The 23,507-nt window shown below is 42.4% G+C and overlaps 1 protein-coding gene across 8 annotated transcripts in view; it reads left to right on the top strand.

Moving 5' to 3' along the window:
- sdccag8 (SHH signaling and ciliogenesis regulator sdccag8) overlaps positions 1 to 23,507 on the top strand; it is a 263,176-nt gene that overhangs the window by 128,493 nt on the left and 111,176 nt on the right. For all 8 annotated transcript variants that reach the window (XR_010963604.1, XM_067988650.1, XM_067988651.1 and 5 more), the window contains one exon: positions 18,013 to 18,140. Coding sequence is in view for 7 of the 8 variants with exons in the window: in XM_067988650.1 (XP_067844751.1) it covers positions 18,013 to 18,140 (128 nt within the window). In the remaining variant the exon portion in view is untranslated. The remainder of the gene's footprint in view (positions 1 to 18,012; positions 18,141 to 23,507) is intronic.

Here is a 23,507-nt window from a genome sequence, read left to right as displayed (position 1 = left end):
CGGGCCATGGATTGTTTTCAGATTTATTGGGTATAAAGTTGGCGGGGGGGGGGGGCAGTGGGGAGTCACCTTCTACATTACAAAGTAAATAGTGGAACTTCGTCCGATGACGTAACTTACCGCGCATGTGCCGGGCTTTCCGAGAAATCAACTCGCCGCCATTCATGCTCAAAAGCGAGATCCAGGTCTAACGGAAGTGAGGAGATGAACGTGATCCATCTCCCCATCTGGACCACGTTCTCCCTTTTACCCCCCCCCCCCCCCCCCCCAGACTTGGATCACATTCTCTCTTTCCTCCCCGCCCCGGTGCTCCGCTCCCTCTGGGCTCTCCCCTTCCCCCACCGCTTCTGCTTCCCCCCTGATTCTCAGGAGACAGCTTAAGAAATACAAAATGAGTTGGACAAAATGGGGGCGGATCAATGGTAAATTAAACTTCTTATGGACAAGTGTAAAGTACTGCTCGTAGGAAGGAAAAATGAATAACATAAGTACTCCATGAATGGTGTCAAAATAGCTAAGCATGAAATTGAGAGATTTCAAGTAGATTTGACGCTCAACAAGCACAGCAGCAATCAACAAAGTAAATAGAATGTTGAGCTATATAGTCGAAATAGTGAAGTACATGTCAGCAGAAATCATGCTTCAGTGGTTAGGCCACACTTTGGGTACTGTGTCCTGTTCTTGTCACTGAACCGTGAGGGAGACACTAAAGCACTGGAGACAGTTAGAGAAGAGCAATGAGGCTGATACCTAGTGCTGGAGGTCTGAATTATGAGGAAGGACTGGAGAACACTGAACTTTACAGTTCTAAAGGAGGAGGTTGGGAGATTTATAATCTAGTAAACAGTATTGAAAATATATATCCAGAATAGAACATAAAACTAAATTACAGGAGTAGGATGATTGTATGTTGAAAATAATCCCGCAGGCTAAGTGATTTAATTAACATATTTTTGGGAAACAAAACATTGCTTAATTATAGAATCGTTACAGCACAGAAGGAGGCCATTCGGCCCATTGAGCCTGTGCCGGCTCTTTGTAAGAGCAATCCAGTTAGTCCCATTCCCCCGCTCTTTTCCCGTAGCCCTGCAAATTTTTTCCCTTCAAATATTTATTCAATTCCTTTTTGAAAGCTACGATTGAATCTGCATCCACCTCCCTTTCAGGCAATGCATTCCAGATCATAACTACTCGCCATGTAAAAAAAAGTTTTTCCTCACGTTGCCTTTTGCTCTTTTGCCAATCATCTTAAATCTGTGTAGACTGGTTCTTGACCCTTCCGCCAATGGGAATAGTTTCTCTTTATTTACTTTATCTAAACCCGTTATGATTTTGAACATTTTTATCAAATCTCCTCTCAACTTTCTCTGCTCTAAGGAGAACAACCCTGGCTTCTCCAGTCTATCCATGGAACTGAAGTCCCTCATCCCTGGAACCATTCTAGTAAATCTTTTCTGTACCCTCTCTAAGGCCTTCACATCCTTCCTAAAGTGCGGTGCCCAGAATTGGACACAATACTCCAGTTGATGCCGAACCAGTGTTTTATAAAGGTTCAACATAAATGAGAATTGTTGAGTAGTTAGCAGTGATTTGTATAACATTTTGGAGACTAATGTAAAATTTAAAAAATATTTGCATAACCAAGCAACTCTTTATCCATTTGCCATGGATGATATATTTTTGTTAACACATGGTTTAAATGGAGACTGGTGCCATGTTTACATTGCAGGATAACTTCCAGCGGCAGTAACACTGAAGCAACTGTGTTACCTAATTGTAGGATTACCCACAGGGCATAATATAGCCAATCATGTGCCCACCACCAATCTTGTAACGTACCAGATTAGGAAGGGCTATTATTCCATAAATGTGCAAATAATATGTAACCCTGCCAGAAAAAAATACTTATCAATGTGCTTAAAGGCAGCTTCCACTGTCACTTTAGCAGGACTACTTATTGGCATAAAACTGCAGCTATCGTGAGTGGCTATCAGCCACTCTAGTGCTGCTCCACATATGCCATTGCTGGAGGGCATCTCTTCATGATGCCCACGGATCTGTGTGAAGCACAGATCATTGGGGCACCTATAAAATCTCTGAATCCCTCCTTCATGATCACCTGTAACTGCTCTGCAAATGAAGTTGATGCCTGTTATGATTGCTTCTTAGAGTATGAACCCCAAAACAACAGTGGGAGTATTCCTGAGAAATGCTCCTGCTATGTCTGTGGCCTGGGTTGCTGAGGTTTCCACTGCAGATGTCACTGGTGGTGCCACATGCTTATTGGCAGACTGCACTGCAGACAACAATGGATCCAGCCTAACCACATCACCTTCCACTGATGTGCATGGGGAAAATAAGTGTTCAATATGACCATGTGTTCTAACATCCTTTGTTAAAAAGCAGGCCTAATAAAGTCTGCAACCCCATGCAACTCAGGAGAGTAATTAGCATTCTGGGTCTCTGCACTGTACCTCCTGATCCTTCATCACTATTACCCCTTCATCACCAACACCATGGGCTCGATTTTACCGTCGGGTTTCCTGTGCGTTTCCAGCGGGGGGGCCCCGAAAATCCCGATCTCCAGGCACGTGACCGGATCGCGCCACGATCCCGCCCACTTCCGGGTTCCCCGATGACGTGCGGGGTTGCGTGCGTAGCCCCCGCTGGTGGGAATCCCGCAGGTAATTAAAGCCAGCGGGATGCCACTTGACAGTATTTATTTCGCTTGTTCAGGCCATTAACTGACCTGATTAAGGGACTGTGTGTGATTTTGGAGAAACATGGGACTGTTTCACACACTGGGGGAAACAGTCCTAGTTGAACTGGACGTGTTGCAGCCGTCAGCCTGTGGCAGCTGCAAAGGTCCATTTGACAGGTGGGGGGTGGGGGGGAGACCCTCAGCCATTGCAGGAGGCCGCTCTGTCACTTGGGACAAAGTGTGGCCTCCACCACCCCCCTCCTGACGGTCAGAGTCACCAACCTGCACACTCACCCCGGGGTCCGGAGACATGTACCTACCTTGCGGACCCCCTCAGATGTACATATTGCGGATGGGGGCCGTCGTAGCTTCAGTCATGACCCCCTCGGAGGGCGAACAGCATCACCAGCCTCGCCATCCACTCCGTCCACCTCTGACACGTGGAGCTCCACAACAGAGTGCTGTGACACATCCACCTGTACAGCAGGAGGGAGGGCTACCACAGAGAGAGACGCGTCGCAGAGGGCACTACCCTCGTCACAGGGTCCACAGACCGAGGCGCAGCTCCCCGGACCTCTCCGAGCAGCAGTGCACACGGAGGCGCAGATTCACTCGACATGTAGTCGTGGACATCTGCAGCCTCTTTCATGCCGAGCTGCTCCTGGCTGGCCCCAGCACCATCTGCTTACCTGTCGCTGCCAAAGTCACCACTGCCCTCCACAACTTCTCCTCCGCATCCTTCCAGGGTGCAGCCGGGTACACCGCCGATGTCTCTCAGTTGTCTGCGCGGAAGAGCCCTGCAAATACACCTGCACCTACTCTGCAGTGACACAATGGGTGGCATCAGTGGTGGGTCCTCATAGTGATACCCAGGAGCGGGCATTATTGCACAAAACAGACAGGATTCGTGGAGACATGGCAGTGGTGGTGCCAATATAATGTGTGATGTGAGTTGTTCTGAAATTCAATATAGGTAACACCCATGACAGACCCTCAGACACCCTTGTGCATCCCCTTCATGCTCACGACACGTTTGCCTTACGCTGCCTACTGCACATATGTGATGCATGCCCTGTGGCTGCAGCATTGGTGGTGGCAGGTTGAGTGAGGCTGGCCATGAGGGAGATGCACGAGAGGGTGCGTATGGGATAGAGCCATGAGATTATATGCGGATTGGGTTGCGTGTTAGTGGCGGGGTGAGTACTCGCGAGGTGAGTAGATGCAGGTAAGATGAGGATGGGGTTTGAGTGGGTATGAGGGGTGATGTGACAGAGTGGTGTTGGCGGTGCCGAAGGAGGTGTGGGGTGGGGGCAGTGTTGTGGCAGACGGAGTGTAGGGGAAAGACTACGTGTTCTCACTGTGGCTGACCTACTGCGGTCATTGGAGCGCCTCCTGCACTGTATGCAGGTGGGCGATATGTTGGTGGTGCAGGTGACCTCCTCTGCCACCTCGAGCCAGGCCTTCTTGGTGGCAGAGGCAGGCTGCTTCCTAACGCCCGCCGGGTGGAAGATCTCTGTCCTCCCCCTCCTCCTCACCCCATCTGGTGATACCTGGGGTGAGGCATCATTAAACTGGGAGCAGCCTTCCCCCTGGGCTGCTCCATGCTGTAATGTGTACTATTGGTTGCAGCATCTGTCAGTGGAGGACTGCCCCTTTAACTAGAGAGCCTCCAGCTGACAGATCGTACTGCGCATGCGCAGCCCGCCCGACGCGCAGACCAGCAGCACGGAGCCCGGAGGAGCAGGTAATTGGATCCCATTAGTGGTTTGCCTGCTACGATCGTGCGGGCAACCCACTAATTTCACCGAGCGTGTTGACCACGCTCCCGAAATCCAACCCGCCGGAAACCCGCAGGCCTGCTAAAATCAGGCCCCATGTGTTCCACTTTGTACATCCTTAAACTGCATAACTAAATTGCATAACTGCATTGTTGTAAAATATCTGGATGTGTGTGGGTGTTTATTCAAGTGTAAGTGGTAAATGGTGCTCTTGAGTGTGCCTTGTAGACCATTGGTTTCTTTTTGCTCTGAGAATAGATCCTATGGGATATTATGAGAAAATAAGCACACTTATTTGAGTGGTTTGTTGTCGTTATTTGCACTACACAAGAACATAAAAAATAGGAACAGGAGTAGGCCATATGGCCCTTTAAGCCTGCTCTGCCATTCAATAATGATCTTCTGATCTTCTACCTCACCTCCACTTTCCCATCCTATCCCCATATCCCTTGATTCCCTTGGTGTCCAAATATCCATCGATCTCAGACTTGAATATACTCAACGACTGAGCATCTACAGCCCTCTGGGGTAAAGAATTCCAAAGATTCACAATCCTCTGAGTGAAGAAATTTTTCCTCATCTTGGTCCTAAAATGCCGACCCCTTATCTTGAGACTATGACCCTAATTCTAGATTCTCCAACCAGAGCAAACAGCATCTCAGCATCTATTCTGTCAAGCCCTCTTAGAATTTTATACATTTCAATGAGATCACCTCTCATTCTTCTAAACTCCAGAGAATATAGGCCCATTCTACTCAATCTATCTTCATAGGACAACCCTCTTATCCCAGCAATCAATCTAGTGAACCTTTGTTGCACCCCCACTAAGGCAAGTGTATCCTTCCTTATGTAAGGAGACTAAAACTGTACACAATACTCCAGGTGTGGTCTCACCAGAGCCCTATATAAGAGTCCTTACTCTTATACTCCAACCCCCTTGCAATAAAGGCTAACGTTTTGCTTTCCTAATTGCTTGCTGTACCTGCATGTTAACTTTCCATGATTCATGTACAAGGACACCGAAATCCCTCTAACTACCAACATTTCTTAGTCTCTCACCTTTTAAAAAATATTCTGCTTTTCTATTCTTCCTACCAAAGTGGATAATTTCACATTTCTCCATATTATACTCCATCTGCCACCTTCTTGCCCAGTCACTTAACCTGTCTATATCCCTTTGCAGTCTCTTTGCATCCTCCTCACAGCTTACTTTCCCGCCTAGCTTTGTATCGTCAGCAAACTTGGATACATTACACTCATCTAAGTCATTGATATATATTGTAAACAGCTGAGGCCCAAGCACTGATCTTTGCGGCACCCCACTAGTTACAACCTGCCAACCCAAAAATTACCCGTTTGTTCCTACTCTCTGTTTTCTGTCCGGTGACCAATCCTCATTCCATGCTAATATATCACTCCCATAGACATGAGCCCTAATCTTGTATAACAACCTTTTGTGTGGCACCCTATCGAATGCCTTTTGAAAATCCAAATATACTACATCCACTAGTTCCCCCTTATCTACCCTGCTAGTTACATCCTCAAAAAATTCTAATAGATTTGTCAAACATGATTTCCCTTTCATAAAACCGTGTTTCCTCTGCCTAATCGTATTATGATTTTCTAAGTGCCCTGTTACTACGTCCTTAATAATAGATTCTAGCATTTTCCCTATTACTGATGTCAGGCTAACTGGCCTATAGTTTCCTGTTTTCTCTCTCCCTCCTTTCTTGAATAGCAGGATTACATTTGCTACCTTCCAATCCACGGGGAGCATTCTACAATCTAGGAAGTTCTGGTAGATCAAAACCAGTGCATCCACTGTCTCTGCAGCCCCCGCTTCCAAGCCCTAGGAATTAGGCCATCAGGTCCAGGGGATTTGTCAGCTTTTAGTCCCATTCATTTCTCCAGTACCTTTTCTTTGCTAATCTTAATTACATTAAGTTCCTCACTCTCATTAGCCTCTTGGTTCTTCACTATTTCTGTCATGTTTTTTGTGTCTTCTACTGTGAAGACAGATACACTAGTATATTGTGTGTGCACAGTTAGTGCATATAGACACATTAATGTAACATATCATGCATATATGATTTATAGGGTATATATCAGTTAGTCTATGCTGCGATCCAACTTCTAAAGTCCGAAAGCTATGCAGAGCATCACTCCCAAGTAAATTAGGAATTAATATTTTGCAGAGGAATTTAAATGAGTTATCCAGATGGGCAGATAAATGAAATATAAAATTTAATGCTGACAAGTGTAAAGTATTTTATTTTGGGAGAAGAATGAGCAGTGTATATATACAATAAAGGCATTAGAATTAGTACAATGAGACTTAGAGAAGCACCTAGAAATGACACAAGACTTGTCACTTTCAGTATTGATATAATGTGAAGAGGCAATTTACAAAGCCAATAGAACATTGTGATAGCCAGAACAGTGGAGCATGAGTCTACAGAAGTTATGCTGAGGCTTTCTAATGCACTGGTCAGACCTCGCTTGGAATAGTGTGTGCAATTCTGGTCACCACACATCAATAGGGAGGGTACAGAGAAAAGCAGTAGAAATAATCTTGTATAAAAGGCATGGATTATGAGGAAAGTTTAAACTCTTCAGTCTAGCGAGAATGTGGTTAATGGTAGGGGGGGGGGTGCAGAGGGGGAGAGAAGGTTCCTCATTAAGGTAAATGAGATATAAAATTGAACGCAGAATATTACTTTGAAGTGAATAAAGACAAGAGGACATACATTTCAACTAGTGAAAAATAAATTTAAAACAGATCTTAATTTTTTTATCAAAGGGAGACAGAGGTTTGGAATAATGTACCATAGTAAGTTAGTGGAGTACAAAATATAGTTGGTTAGTAGGCTGACTGAAAAGGAACATTAGAAGGATGAGCTGAATGGTCTTTATCATCATTGATTGTTTCCTTATGATTTCTTTTCATATTGTATGAGCGATTTTTGTTGAGAAGGTCCACCATCCCTTCCTTTACATGTGAATTATTCTTTTAAACACAAGAGCAGGGTGAATTGGGATGGCATGATTTGAACCATAGAAATTCCTTCCGGCATTGTATTCCCTTTGTCTTCATGGCATGTATGATGCAGTTTACATAGCCCTGCTACCTTCATTTTATTTACCATATCCTTGCCAACATTTCTCTGTGAATACAGCATTTTTATGCAAATATCTATTTTTTAACAACTAAATTTGCTATTAAATTGTTCTTCAGCTGCCAGTTCCCATAGTAGAGCGGAGAAAGCAGGGCAATGGGATTTGTTTTGGATTGCTGCAACAAAGAGCCAGCCCAGACACGATGGGCCAAATGGCCTCCTTCTGTACTGTATAGTTCATCCAATGGCAATATGAAAATAAACTTACTGTTTTTTTTAAGAGCAGCAGCTTGGATGACCCATTCTTGTTTTTCAACTGGGCCTTCACAATTGCCGCAGGACTTCCTAGGGCCAGTAAATATGCTGCTGATAATGTCATGGTCAGTTTGTGCATGTACAAATTAATGAGCCCAATGTTGCAACCAGATTACAGGCCACCAGTTGAATTATCTACTGTCTAATTTGGGAAAGGGGCACAGTTAGGTCACTCTCCCAAAACCCAATTTCAGTATAAAATAAGCTTAAGATTTTCCTTTATCTCCATATCTGTCCTGTACTACCTTACAGTGATACCCTTGTCTTACCTTTATGCTCTTTTTCTATGGTGTGCAGCTTCTTCTACACTCCCAGACAGGTCCTCTGACTAGTGGACACTGAGTTTTTTTTATTCGTTCATGGGATGTGGGCGTTGCTGGCGAGGCCGGCATTTATTGCCCATCCCTAATTGCCCTTGAGAAGGTGGTGGTGAGCCGCCTTCTTGAACCGCTGCAGTCCATGTGAGTTCACATCCTCTCTGACATGTTGTTACATATTTTGCCTCTGTGACATGTTTTGGGTCTTCCCTCCACACCAAAAGGTCCTGTTGTTCCTGCATTGTACAATTCAGAACCATCTGCAGGACGTCATGGAAAAGAAGCAATTTTTATGAAATTGCCACTCAGCTATTTCAGACAAATATTATGCAGTCTACAGATGGATTATCTAACCTTGCATTTGGCCAGAATTTGCTGTAGCCCATCAACGAATGGCGCCCGCTTCTAGTTAGACTTGCCCTTAAGCCCATTTAATCTCCATGATATTTTGTGCCGCATGTTGCTGGAAGTGCGAAATGGAAATAGTGTGGCGCCCTATACAGGGCATCTGGGATCTGAGTGAACAGGGCAAGAACTTAACCGATCAGATTGAAGGATTGAGAAATAAACAGCGCAAGGACTGAGAAGGAAGTGTAAGTTGGAACGGTGAATTCAATGTCAAATCAGGTAGAGAGGGAAAGAAAGATTGGATTGAAAGAGAGAAAAAAGAGACAAAGAAAAAGTTTTTTTTTAAATATAATTTTAAAAAAATCTCCAACAACAATTAAAACCAGAAGGAGTGAGACTCCATACTTGTAATAGTTAATTTTCAGTGCCAGAGAGGTTGACTGGCAATAATTAACACTTATCACATCGTTAAAAGGATACATCGACTGGACTGGACAAGCCCTAGCTTTCTGTGGCAAGTTTAGTTCATATCTACTGTGCAAATACATGAACTTCACGACGTTCAATGCATTTTAATGGTGAGGAAAGCAGCGAGATCCTGTTTTCACGAAGCTAACGGTGAAATGTCGCATCTCGGACGGCAGCTTTTGGATTTCCATGTTTAACCGCGCATCAGCCCTCGCCTGAAGTTGCTGTGCGATTTGTGCATAAATAATGGTGAGTGCCGTTAGCCTCACTGTTATTTTGACAGCAAATTCCGGGCCATTATTTTTGCTGGGTAAGTTGCTCGTTAGGCGCTTGAGCATATTATGTGATCGTTCTTACTAGTGCTGTGTGATAAGATTTTTCTTTTGTCTTTCCTACTAAATGCAAGTCTCATTTTGTTAGCAGGTTGTAAGTTATAGTCAAAAAAAAGGTATTTGATTCCCTTTTTGACAAAAAAAGGAAAATAGTTACAAATGGTCCTTGGTATATTTGGGAATATCTGTACAGTTGACAATGTAAAATGTTACTTCTTAAAAATTAGTGGACACATCTGTGTAATGAAACTTGCTATCCCAGCTGAATCAGACAGTAGTTATGATTCTGTGCAGGAGAGTAAATTTAGAAGTGTGTAATTCAGCATGCTCCATTTAAAAACCTTAAAAATTACTGTCAATTTTGAAAATGTACAGCTTATTTATATTAACAGACAATATTTGTAATATTTCAAATGTTTTCTCTTCTGTTGATTTACTTAAGATGTCAATTAATGTTGTGAAATATTAATACAGTAAAATAATTCCACATTTCATTTTTTTGATCAAAGATATTCTATATTTTATTTAAATGTGCACTTAAAAGGCACAGAAATATTCTTGTGGGCCTGAAACAAAGAGGTGCTAGCATTATCGGCATGCTTTTTATCTGAACTAATTACTATTTCTTTGGGTGCAAATATACACAATATACACAAGATTGTTGCATAGGTTTGACTATATGTTTGAATCTACTAGAAGGCAATGCATTTGCAAAAAAAATCTGTATAGTTATTTCATTCTGTAAATTGACAGAAACTTTTTTATTTAATTCTGTGGGAGCAATAGTTATTTCTGAATTGTAATCATTTAATCATGGAAACAGAATGAAGTGCATCTCCTTTGCTGAAAAAGGGTGGGAATTTGAAAATTAATAAAAAAAGTGAACAGATGCAGTAATATGCCAGAGGGAGATTAATGTGGAGAGTAAAATCTGTGTGCAACAAAACTGCAGCAAACATAGTCAGTGGGAGGTGGTTGTACAATCAGAACAGGGATAAAAGAGAAATTACAAACAACCCTGCACTTGTCAAAGTAGTGGTAATGAAATCCTGATTGTGCCAGCAGCGAGAACCTGTGTTAGCTCTTTGGGGTAAGGCAAGTAGCTGGATGCCAGGTAGGAGGGCAGCATGCATTGCTGGGCAATAGCCATGTTGCCTATAACAGATGGCAGGCAAAGATGGCAGGGGAGGGGCTGCTTAGCAGAACTAATCAGACAGTAACAGATAGGGCAGCTGGGAGGACTGACCACAGAGATGGGATCTGCTGGGCAACTGCAAAGTGCTGTGATGTTTACAGTGGTGCGCCTTGTGGCCTTGGGTAAGACCTTGCATTGTCTTTACTGATCTTTACTTTCAATCCAAACTGCACACAGAAAATGCCTCAATATCAATGACCCACTGTTCAGTTATTCCCACATAAAACTTAAAATCACCAGTAACTGTTAATTACAGAGATAACCCTTTGAGTATTCACACATTTGTAGCAACATGTTTCCGTGGCAAAACTCTTTCATATTTTTAATTAATTTTCCAAAGACTAGGAGATGGGTAAAGGATGAAGAATATTGTTTTCTAAGTATTTGAATAAAATATAAATATAAAGGTAAGAAGCTAACAAAATGTGTTGACTTTGACCTTTTTTACTGTAAAGTAGCTAGGAAAGATACAGTTAGGTGTGTGTGGTAGGGGGAGGGGAAAGATAGTGTCTATTGCTGTGCGAGTTAATGAAGAAACTGATTCTTTACCCTGAAGGGAAAATTAATTTTGGATATATTAAACAGGCATAACCAAACCAACACCCTGATTAATTAAAAAAGAGCTAAGGGTATAAAGAAATGTTTTAATTTTTTTTTTATCATTCTCCAATGTAAAATGTCTCGTGTTCCCATTTTACAGAATATTCTTAAAAATAAAACACAAAAGGATGTGTATTCTGCTACATGCTGCAAAAAAAATTCTGCAATCAAATGGCAAGTGAAAACTGCTCTCGGGAAAAATGAAATACTAAGTTTGATGCTGTTTTTACTAGAACAAGATAGATCAGTGTATTCTTCCTGCATTCATACTCCCTGGATCACTGTCACAGAGTTGCTTTCTAAATTCTCTAGCTAATTGATAAGCCATGAGATTGCAACATGGGGTCTGACAGATAGACACGTAGAAACATAGAAAATAGGAGCAGGAGTAGGCCATTCGGCTCTGTGATCAGTCTAATTGAGACACCAAGCCAACATACTCCTACAACCACCACAAAAAATTGCAAATCCTATTTGTAAAATTGTACCAGAATGATGCAGAAAAAAAACTGCTTCACCATATCTCGCAGACAGATCCAGTGAAATCCTGAAAAAAAAAATCTGCATCTACATCCTGTCAAATGCATTCTTCCCACAGCAATGTCAGAACAATAGTAATTACGGAACACTTAAGGAATGATTGAAAACCATTCCACTGGGGGTGTGCAGTGCGTTTCCACATTGTTCTTTCACCTCTGAAGCCAAGCTTTGAATTAAGTCTCAACTGCTGAGATGCTATCCTCCTCTCTCTTGTGACAGTATGTACTCTGTGTGAAATTAAATTGGGTAGTCTTAACCCTGTTCCCCATGTGTGTCGGTCCACAGCATAAAACTGCCCACAAGTCTGCAATGTTACTGAGCGAGACCGTAAGAATGGTTGATGTGGGAAATGGAAAAATTCATATTGGTGAAGTCGGGGTTACTCTGCTGAAGTTCATGCTTCGGCATAATGTTGGGCCAGAGTGGGAAAACATTTATTCCACATGTTGTCATGCTATATCAGACATGGGATTGTTTGATGCTGACACCGGTTCCATTGCACCATGCAATATATTCAGTGCCTTTATCCTGCGTACAACATGAATCTAGCATTTATGACGACTTCCTGCTCCCATTGCAGGGCCACAACAGCAGTGTACAATTGCAGGCCCATGTTCTAGTGCAGACCCACTTATCAGTTTACTTTTGAAAACATCCATACACCAACTTTAAAACATTGAGGGTGTTCTTGTATCCATGCACTGCAGCAGTTGACTCATTTTAAACAACTGCTGTATCAACTGAAAATGCTAGAAACACTCAGCAGGTCAGGCAGCATCTGTGGCAAGACAGAGTTAACGTTTCAGATTGATAATCTTTCGTCAGAACTGTCCACTGAAATGTTAACTCTTTTTCTCTCTCCACAGATGCTGCCTGATCTGATGAGTGTTTCCATCATTTTCTGTTTTTGTTTCAGATTTCCAGCATCCGCAGTATTTTGCTTTTGCTGTATCAACTGACTTGTCTTGCAAGCAAACTTTCTTCAGAACTTACAAAATCCAATTGAACTCAAAATTGTCAATTCTAAAACATAGTTCTGAAAAAATTAAACAAAACAAAACATGATTTAAATAGAATGATGTAATTGTGATTATGATACTCATACAGCTGGTACACCAGACTACCGTAACACACTCATAATGACTTCACTCTTGTGTTAGGCAGTCATGATAGCTCATATAAATATCAGATCACGCCAAGAGCCATGGGATATGTTCTGTGCAAATTGCACATCAAGCTTGTACTGCAGATGTTCAACACACAGCAACCTTTATGCATCTTTACATTTCCAGTCTGTAAAGTCTACATCTGTCAGGTGACTTAATGGTTATCTAAAGCCGATCCTTGTAAATGACAGCACTGAATAAGATACGATTATTACATGATAAACTCAGCGTGCGCTGTTGATGTATCGTATTGCAAAATAGGATTTGTTTCCATTGGTCTATTGCAATATTCTGAGTACTGAATTACCTTTGCATCTCATAGCATTCATACATCATTTTATATCAGCAAAATCAATATTGTTCAGCTTGTTTAAAATAAAGAAAATGTTTGCTTTGGATAATCTAAGAAATTATCAGTTTTCTATCTATTTAATATATATATACAGGCTTCAAAAGATTAATGTTACTGAGTTGGTTTTGCAAAATGTCCTAGCATAGCACTTTGTTCTGTTTAGCTAACAGTGGGGAATGTAGATAGACTAAAGACAGTGCATTTTCCAGTGACCTTGAGGAGCTGCACTACTTCAAGAAACAAGAAGTAGCTTGTGGTAAACAAAGTTCACTTCTGACAGATGGATTGAATGACAAAAAGATTGTGTGTGCCAGAATAGCCCTGGCAGAGGAGGAAATCTTTAGTGGAATCCAACAGGAGAGGAGGTGTGAACAGGTGCGGGACTGCTGACGGAAGGGGAACCAGATGGAGGGAGCCAGAGCCAGTTTAGTTAGAGGAAGGGAAAGGAGGAAAGACTATGGGATAGATGGCTAAATATATGCACAGAGGAGGGTAAATAACACAACAATCAAAGCCACCCGTGGGGGAGGAGGTTTGAGTGCTTAGTATAACAGAAACATATAGTAGGGCTTAGTTTGATTAATGTTGTTTGTGCATAAGAAGCAGATGATTAATGTGTTATGTGCAATGTACAAAATGCAGACAAATTAACAAAACTAAAATTGTTTAAATTAGGTCTTTGAACTATTCAGTGCTGTAGCAAGTTCTGCCTGCTGTCGTTTGGATTTTTGTTCATTAATGCATAGAGTGCACTGTATAGGATGTTGTTTTGTACTTCACTTCAAAGAAGACCTATTTAACACAAGTGATGAAGTAAAATAAATGGCATATTTGATTAATTTCTATGCAGCTTCTGATTTCTAAAACATTTTTTTTGTATAGTTAGATAGTTATAGTTGTATACTCAAAAAAAAGCTTATTTTTTTATTGGAACTTTGGTTCACCACTGTGGTTTCTACTCTTGTATGGTGTGGGGGGAGGGTGTTCATTGAAAAGCGCCCTGAAATGTTTAGGAATAGTCACCATTGTAGTGCACATCCTATTGTTACTTGCCATTTGTAAACAATTTTACAACACCAAGTTATAGTCCAGCAATTTTATTTTAAATTCACAAGCTTTCGGAGATTTTCTCCTTCCTCAGGCAAATATAGAAATATAGAAATTTGCCTGAGGAAGGAGAAAATCTCCGAAAGCTTGTGAATTTAAAATAAAATTGCTGGACTATAACTTGGTGTTGTAAAATTGTTTACAATTGTCAACCCCAGTCCATCACCGGCATCTCCACATCATTACTTGCCATTGGTATTCAAAGACTTTTTATGGAAGTGTTGACTCTATCAATACAAAGACTCTGTATTCAGAAGTTGAAGTCAAGGACCCCCTTGCAAATATTGACACACTGACGGAGATCACCTGTAAATGCTGACATGCTCCCAGCATCCCTCTGCTCTAACTTCTGAAAACCAGTGTCAGCAACCAATGGGGAAATAGTGTCAGCACTGCAGCAAACCATTTTTAAAAATGAATATACAACAACAGAAATACAATGCTAATAAGTCAACAAATATAGAAATTTGACAACAGAAAGCAAACTGACGATGAGGATCTCGGTACCCTAGTTTGAAAATCTATGGGTGAAAGAGTGTGTGTGACTCCTGGGTATTAGAATGTATTCTTGTTGGGCAGAGGGAGGCTGCCTAGGAAAGAAGAACAGTTGGAGAATGAGTTCCTCCTCAGTGCATTCTTGTGCGTCCCCTAGTGATCAATTTAAGAGTGACACTTTAAGAGACATGGGGCTCGAATTTACCAGGCCTGCGGGTTCCCAGCGGGTGGTCCTCCGGGAGCGTCGAAAACGCGAACGGCGAAATTAGTGGGTTGCCCGTGCGATCGTAGCAGGCAACACACTAATAGGAATCAATTACCTGCTCCTCCGGGGTCCACGGCGCTGGCCTGCGCGTCGGTCGGGCTGCGCATGCGCAGTACGATCTGTCAGCTGGAGGCTCTCTAGTTAAAGGGGCAGTCCTCCACTGACAGATGCTGCAACCAATAGAACAAATTGCAGCATGGAGCAGCCCAGGGGGAAGGCTGCTCCCAGTTTAATGATGCCTCACCCCAGGTATCATCAGATGGGGTGAGGAGGAGGGGGAGGACACAGATCTTCCCCCCGGCGGGCGGGAGGAAGCGGCCTGCCTCTGCCACCAAGAAGGCCTGGCTCGAGGTGGCAGAGGGGGTCACCTGCGCCACCAACATATCGCCCACCTGCATACAGTGCAGGAGGCGCTGCAATGACCGCAGTAGGTCCGCCACAGTGAGAACACGAAGTCTTTCCCCTACACTCCGTCTGCCACAACACTGCCCCCACCCCAAATCTCCTTCGGCACCGCCAACACTATTCTGTCACATCACCCTTCATACCCACTCACACCCCATCCTCATCTTACCTCCACCTACTCACCTCGCCAGTACTCATCCTGCCACTAACACGCGACCCAATCCTCATACAATCTCATGGCTCCATCCCATACTCACCCTCTCGTGCATCTCCCTCACGGCCAGCCTCACTCAACCTGCCACCACCTGTGCTGCAGCCACAGGGCATGCATCACATATGTGCAGTAGGCAGCGTAAGGCAAACGTCTCGTCAGCATGAAGGGGGTGCACAAGGGTATCTGAGGGTTTGTCATGGGTGTTACCCATATTGAATTTCAGAGCAACAAACAGCACACATTATATTGACACCACCACTGCCATGTCTCCGCGAATCCTGTCCGTTGTGTCCAATAATGCCCGCTCCTGGGTATCACTATGAGGACCCACCACTGATGCCACCCATCGTGTTACTGCAGAGTAGGTGCAGGTGTATTTGCAGGGCTCGTCCGCGCAGACGACTGAGAGACATCGGCGGTGTAGCCGGCTACACCCTGGAAGGATGCGGAGGAGAAGGTGTGGAGGGCAGTGGTGACTTTGCCAGCGACAGGTAAGCAGTTGGTGCTGGGGCCAGCCAGGAACAGCTCGGCCTGAAAGAGGCTGCAGATCTCCACGACTACATGTCGAGTGAATCTGCGCCTCCCTGTGCACTGCTGCTCGGAGAGGTCCGGGGAGCTGCACCTCGGTCTGTGGACCCTGTGGCGAGGGTAGTGCCCTCTGCGACGCGTCTCTCTCTGCGGTAGCCCTCCCTCCTGCTGTGCAGGTGGGCGTGCAACAACACCGTGTTGGGGGGATCCACGTCTCTGCGGCGGACGGCGTGGACTGCGAGGCTGCTGGTGCTGGTCATGCTCTTCGTCCTCCGAGGGTGTCCACACACCACCCAACTGGCAGGTGTTGGTCTGAGGGGTTGTGCAGGGTAGGTGTGTGGGTCCTCGGACTGGGGCTGCGGTTTCGTGTCGGTCTGTCCTCTGGCTTGGCGGGGGGTGGTGGAGGGCAGGGGTTGCCCTATGTGACGCGGTGGCCTCCTGCGTGGGTGAGGGCTCTCCCCCGTGGAGCGCACCTTGGCACCTGCCACAGGCTGCTGGCTGCAACACGCCTGGTTGGAGGGAGTCTGTTTCCCCCAGTGTGGGAAACTCACTGCCTTGAACCTAAAATCCCACACTTCCTCTTTTGACAGCTGCTTCAGCTCATTAACTGACCACAACGAGCAAGTTAAGTACTCTCAAGTGGAACCCCGCTGGCTTTAATTGCCTGCGGGATTCCCACCAGCGGGGCTTGCGCGCGCAGCCCCGCACGTCAGCGCGGTACCCGGAAGTGGCCGGGATTTCGTCGCGATCCGGTCACGTGACCGGAGATCGGGATTTTCGGGGCCACCCCGCTGGTAACCCGCCGGAAACCCGACCCTAAAATCGAGCCCATGGTGACAATTTGCTAGCCTATCTTTAGCTGGGGAATGGTAGCACACAGAGATCTAAAAAGGGACGAAAAATTAACAATATGAAATCAAAATTCTCTCTCAGATTATGCAGTGGCTTCAAGTGTACAGTAATGTCGTCAACCTAAGAAGAAAGAATGCACTTGCATTTATGTAGTGCCTTTCACAACCTCAGGATGCTTTACAGCCAATGAAGTACTTTGAAAGTCATTGTTGTCATGTAGGGAAACACAGCAAGGTCCCACTTGAGATTGTAATGACCAGATAATCTGTTTTAGTGAGAATGGTTGAGGAATAAATATTGTCCAGGGCACTGGGGAGAACCCCCCTGCTCTTCTTCGAAAATGCCATGGGATCTTTTACATCCACCTGAGAGGCTTAACGTCTCATCCGAAAGACGGCACATGCGACAGTACAGCACTCCCTCAGTACTGCACTGAGTGTCAACCTAGATTTTGTGCTCAAATCTCTGGAGTGGGACTTGAACCCACAATTTTCGGACTTCGAGGCAAGAGTGCTACCACTGCCTGACACTTAATAATATACTCTTAATCATTTCTACAACCCTTAGGGAATGGTTTATTGCAGTTGTCCTTGGAAACAGACACAATTTGTATTTTAACTATAACATTTAGTAGCTTCTGCACAAAAACATTATTGGATTTTATTAAGTGTCAACAGCAGTATCTAAATTAATCACAAAATACAAGCATTTAGTTTAAGAACATGCTGTTTTCCCTTTGAAATAAATTAAATTCATATGATGTTGTTTATAATCATGCAATTGTTTTCGCATTTAAATGTAGCTAATATTTAAACAGTGACTACGGAAAAAGTAAGTTATTATTGCAATCTGAATGTGTTACTGATTTAAAAAGTATTTTTTTTTGCCCTATACTTTTGACCTTGTTGCTTCTTTCAGGATGGAAAAGGACAATTTCTTCCGTAGTCACAGTGATGATGTCAAGGCCCTGGTCTTTCAATCCCAACATCGTGAGCAAGAGCTAACAGAAAAGATACAGCAAATGGAGACCCAGCATGATAAAACTGGTAGGTGGTAGGCATAGATTAGAGCCAGGACACCTCTCTTGCAGGCCAGGCCCATACCTCACTGTGAAATGACATCAGGAACACCTGTAACCTTTGGCTGGCCAAAGGGAGCAGATGCTAACTTCACCGGAGATTCCGAATTACATATCAGTTAGCGTTTAAAAGGGAAATGAAAACCGTTGCCCACTGTCTGTTGATTTCAGAGTGCTGCTCTCACATCTGTTGCACCATCTGGATTATGAGTTTATTTACCTGTGTTAAGAAACTTAAAGCAGAGTGTTGCCAGCATAAAGTGCAGAACAAAGGGGCTTCTTTTGGCTTGAGTTTAGGGCACACATGTTACATGAGGAAAATCGCATCAGAAGCTCAGCGGGAAATGCTGCAGGCTTATGTTTAAAACTCTGTTTGAATACCATCTTGCTATTGCCACATAAATTTGGAATAACTATTCTTAATAGGCTGACAACTTGGAATTGGTTTCTGAATTGGAATTAATCTTTAGGCTTTAGTCATCACCTACTATGTCAATTCCATTAAGTAAAATAAATACAAGTTTTAAAAAGGTATAGCAACCTGCCAGTCTGCTTCTCCTATGCTTTATTCTTCCAATCTTTAAATGTTATTTTAATCATCATTTGCACTTTATGTATGAAGCTGTTTTCATTATTTTTATCCGAAGGATAACTGTAGTATCTACAGGCCGGCATACTGAGTGAACATGTAATGTTTACTTTGGATTTCATAATATCATGTTATAACCATGCTGAACTACCAGAGGGAAACTCAATAAATGCAGCTTTTTTAATCAAGCCAATACCAGTATAAATATTTTTAAAACGAACACCATCTTGTGGATATGAATGTGGAGAGTAAAACTGAGGAGTCCTCGGTTATGAGTCAGAGTACATTCATTTGGTGATTTAATTTTCAAGCAGTGATCCCATATGTAGACTTAAAGGACAGACTCCAATCATGCTGTAGTCTTTATTTTTCTTGTACTGACAAGTAAGAAATTCTGATTCCAGAAGACATTCTGTGATGTTGTCGCAGAATAAGAAAGGCGGAACTTTGTTCCCAGTAAAATGCGAGAGTGTCTGTAAATGAATAAAGTGACACATTTTGTAAATTTACTGAAACAGTGATAATGACAGTTAAAATTTCTCATCTTCATGATGGGACTTTCTTCCACCTTATATTACCGGGGTGGGAATTGTGAGACTCTTATGGAGGTAAGCATCTCTGGCTGTTCTGATAAATTTTTTTAAACATCACATTTTAATAAAATGTAACTTTAAAGCATATTTTCAACAGCACCCCGATGGTTCAGTTGGTGAATGCATGGCCCAGTGTGGAATTAAAAATGATGTTTAAAAAAGTCATAGATGCTAATTAGTCATTGTGAGGCTTCACTGTACTGGCTTTTAATGGCATCCAAACTCCTAGCAAAAATTACAGTTGATCACTCCAAATCATCAGTGAATCTATTTATTACTAGCTGATCTCCTGTGGCACTGCTCGACGTTAGTCTAGGTCTACACCACAGATATAATGACTGCTGCTATGATGGAGCTGTGTTAACCTGACTTGTACCTTTAAGGCCACTGCTCCAGCGTTCCCTGTCTAGATAGGTACACCCTGAGGCTAATTGTTGAAGTAAGTTTCAGTAGATTGGTAGCTGCTTGGGGAGAGGATTAGTTATCAAAGTCAGAAAAGCAGTAGAAAATGACTGGATTTCTTTGGCATATTGAAGCCTGATGGACACAGACTAGACACAAGACTTGTCTATATATAAATGATTATGGCATGTGATTTGTTACCACTTAGGTCTGCTCAGAAATCAGCTCTTTTTGCATCATTGCATTATTTGGGAAGTGAATCACAGTAAGTGTAAAAATTTGTGAGAGTTGTTGTGCATTGTTGTACTGTGCCAATCACTTGCCTAATTGTGGTGGGAATAAAATTATCCTTTCTTTCCCCCCCCCCCAATATTATAATACATACAATAAGTGATTTATTCTTTTACATCTTTTCAGTGTTGCCAAGGTTACAGAATATTTCAGAGATACTTGTGTGTGTACATGAAGATTCTTTCCACTGCATGATCTTTTCTAATGTCATCTCATCATCGTGATCATTGCTCACGATCATTTGAGAGTGACTTTGTGATTTACAAAAGCTTTCGCAATTCCAAATTTAGCAAATAATTGCAGTCCCTTTCATGAAGTTAAGGAATATACTTAGAATACATTTCTGTATAATATGGAAGACTGTTATTTCTTGTTAGCAATTTTGATGCCATAGGGAAAATTTATAATGTGTAGATTAGTTAAATGGCTAGCTGGTCCCTCATGGCATTGCTCGTGGGGAGTTGTGTCTGTGTGACATCTACGACATTGGTGTCAGGGGTCAGTGTAGTGAAGAGGTACATCTGCAGAGGGATCATAGAATGCAAGGACAGGGAGACCCAAAAGGCAGGGAGAGGTATATCATACAAGGAGTTAATAATCAAGAAAATTTACAGAGCCCTGGGAATAGAGCAGAATGCTGGGAAAGGAGAGGCTTGTGAAGATGAAAGTTTCTGCATATAAGGTAAGAGGTATTGGTTAACTGTATTGATAAGTTTTATTTCATTTTTCAGGATCTTTAAGTACATCTTCATTATGTGATATAAGTATAATTTATTTTTAGTTTATTATAGAGTTGGTGAGGAAGCAGTTTGGCCATTGTTAGCTTTTCATATTTTCTTACCTTATGCCGTGTGCCTTTTTCTTTGTTTAAATGTGCAACTTGAATGAAAGGGATATCATGTTGAAAAAGAAATGATCGGTGTACTTATTGTTTTGGCTGTCAAGGGAGAAAATCAAGGACCGTTGTGGTTCCCTTTTGCTCTGATAATTCAATGTATGAATGAAATGATCATGTGTTTCAAAACTGTTTACATTACCCCCACCGTTCCATGCTTGCAAACAAAATTAAAAATGTGTATGGTAGTGTAGTGGTTATGGTACTAGATTAGCAAGTTCAAATACTGCCATAGGAAATTACTACTGCTACTGGTCGCCTACTCCACCAATGGGAGTGTGGCTGTGCGTGGGCGACATTTTCAACCTTCTCTGTTTTGCACGTGGTACCATGCAATGTGGAAGCCTAAGTTGTGTTGTTTTAAGTTCTGCATGGATCCAAGTAGTTCTTGGTTGGTCTCGGTCCATGACAGTCTGGAGGTAAACCTTAATTGGGATGCCTGCAGATCCCTCTTCATGTCAAAGTTCTCATCTGAAAGGGCGTTACATCCGCCCGAATAGTTGCACTCATCAGAGACGGACTCAGTCAATGGCAAGCTGAGAAATTGAATTCAATAAATCTGACATTTTTGAGGTTTTTTTTTCAAATGAATGCTTGTTTATTGAAGAATTTTTTAATATTGTTTTCGTTTTGCTTGGCTGTTTTTTTTAAGTAAAATTTGAATACAGAAGAGTAACAGCAACAGTGAGAAACCAGCTTGTGGTGGTTGAAGGTAATCCTGTGAAAATGTGGTATCCCACTGCTCTATGCAGTGTATAAATACATTTCAGAGTTGGCTTTTCAATAAATCACTGATCTGGACAACTGTTTCCCTTATATGGGCCAATTGGTCTCTTTCCCCACCCCCTCCCAAAATTTCTAACTTCCTGCTCAGTGTCCACTCCTTCCCCTTGTAAAGTGCTCCAAGATGTTCTTTTACACAAGGCCAGTTATATAAATGTACGTTGTTGTTGAACAAATTGTGCTTCAGTTAATACTGAGCCAGATTCCTATTTGGACAGCTATCTTTAGGGTTTATTTTTTTTAAAAAAGCTATAAATTTTCACACCTGTCCAACAATCTGTGAATAAGCTGCAAAGACACAAGACAGCTATGCTAAAATATACTTGTACTCCTGTTAATATTTAGAGTAGAAAAAAAATGGTCAGGAAAACAGAAATTTAAACTAACTCCGTAACAAGGTATTAAAATGCGTGATAATTTGGGTGGCTCCTGTCTATTAATTTTAATGCTGACCTTCAGGGACACTTTCAAGATGATAGACAATATCTTCTGGAGTGAGCTAAAAGCTGCTTCACATTAATATATGGGAGGTACTCGAGTGCTTTGTGTTTACGGTGACGCAGACTGAAATAAAATTGATTCAGTAATTACTTTCTACCGTTTTCATATTTTATGCAAATAATTGAAGGTAAGTTGATGAATACGAAACTGATCGTAGTACTGAGTTAACTAGCAGGACAAATTCCGTACAAATAAATTCCATATTAAGCAGCGTGCCTTTGAATGTCCTTTATATAGTCATCTGAAATGTTTCTGTAAATGTTCTAACTTACCATGCCCCCATTTCATATTTAGATTGATTAAATATGAGCACTAACGGTGTCTATGTTTGCAAGTAATTTGGCTTAAATAATTTGATAATTGTATAAAATGTTGAGATAAAATAATTCAAGGATGTTTGGCGAAATTAATTTAGTAAATTGTTATTTACAAGTGTGAACACTATTTACACTGCCCACATTTTGAAGCGAAATTTATCTTTCAAAGTGTAGTCACTGTAAGAACCGGTAGTGATGCAGCCTGGAACCCATGGCTGGCCAGTTGTCATGATGCAGAATCTCTGTGTATGCCACTTAATTCTGATTATAGTGAGGTTATGTTCGACATTTGCTTTTTTTTTACCCCATCTGTGAGTTTCTGATTTATTTTATAATTTTGATGACATTTCTGTTTTTCAGGTTGTCATGCAAGTGTGAAAATTCATTTTTTAACACTTTTTTACAAAAATGATAGCTGCAAGAACAGAAATTTGGCTTGGGGGTTGTAGGGCTAGCACAATTTGTTCAATAGCAACAATAACTTATGTTTACAGAGCCCTCCTTTTGGAAGTGCTTTACAAGGTTGTGGGAGGGGAGGGGGGAAGAGAGACAAACATGGCACAGTAAGGGATTTTGGGGAAGATCAAGCGCACAGTTGGGGAGGTTTTTAGGAGGTTTTGAAAGCAGGGAGAGAGATGGCAAGACATAATGGTTTTGGGAGAGAATTCTCGAGGGCAGGAGCATAATAACTCAAAAATTGGTCTCTAATGATATGGTGGAAGTAGCCTGGAGCCAAGGAAATGGAGAGGGTGCGAGCTGAGACATATAGCTGGAAAAGATTTTCCAAACAGAGTTGGATTGAGACAGTGGAGATATTTGAAAATGAGGATGAGGACTTTGAAGTCAATTTGGTGAGGCACAGGGTGCTAGTAGAACTGGGAAAAAATGGGATGATGGGCACGTAAGACTTTGTGCAGTCCTTTCAATGGCACAACCTGTATTTACAGTGAAATGGAGATACTGC

This window comes from Heptranchias perlo, chromosome 8, assembly GCF_035084215.1.
Source record: "Heptranchias perlo isolate sHepPer1 chromosome 8, sHepPer1.hap1, whole genome shotgun sequence".
Classification (NCBI taxonomy): Eukaryota; Metazoa; Chordata; class Chondrichthyes; order Hexanchiformes; family Hexanchidae; genus Heptranchias; species Heptranchias perlo.
This window is presented reverse-complemented; position numbering and strand designations above follow the sequence as displayed.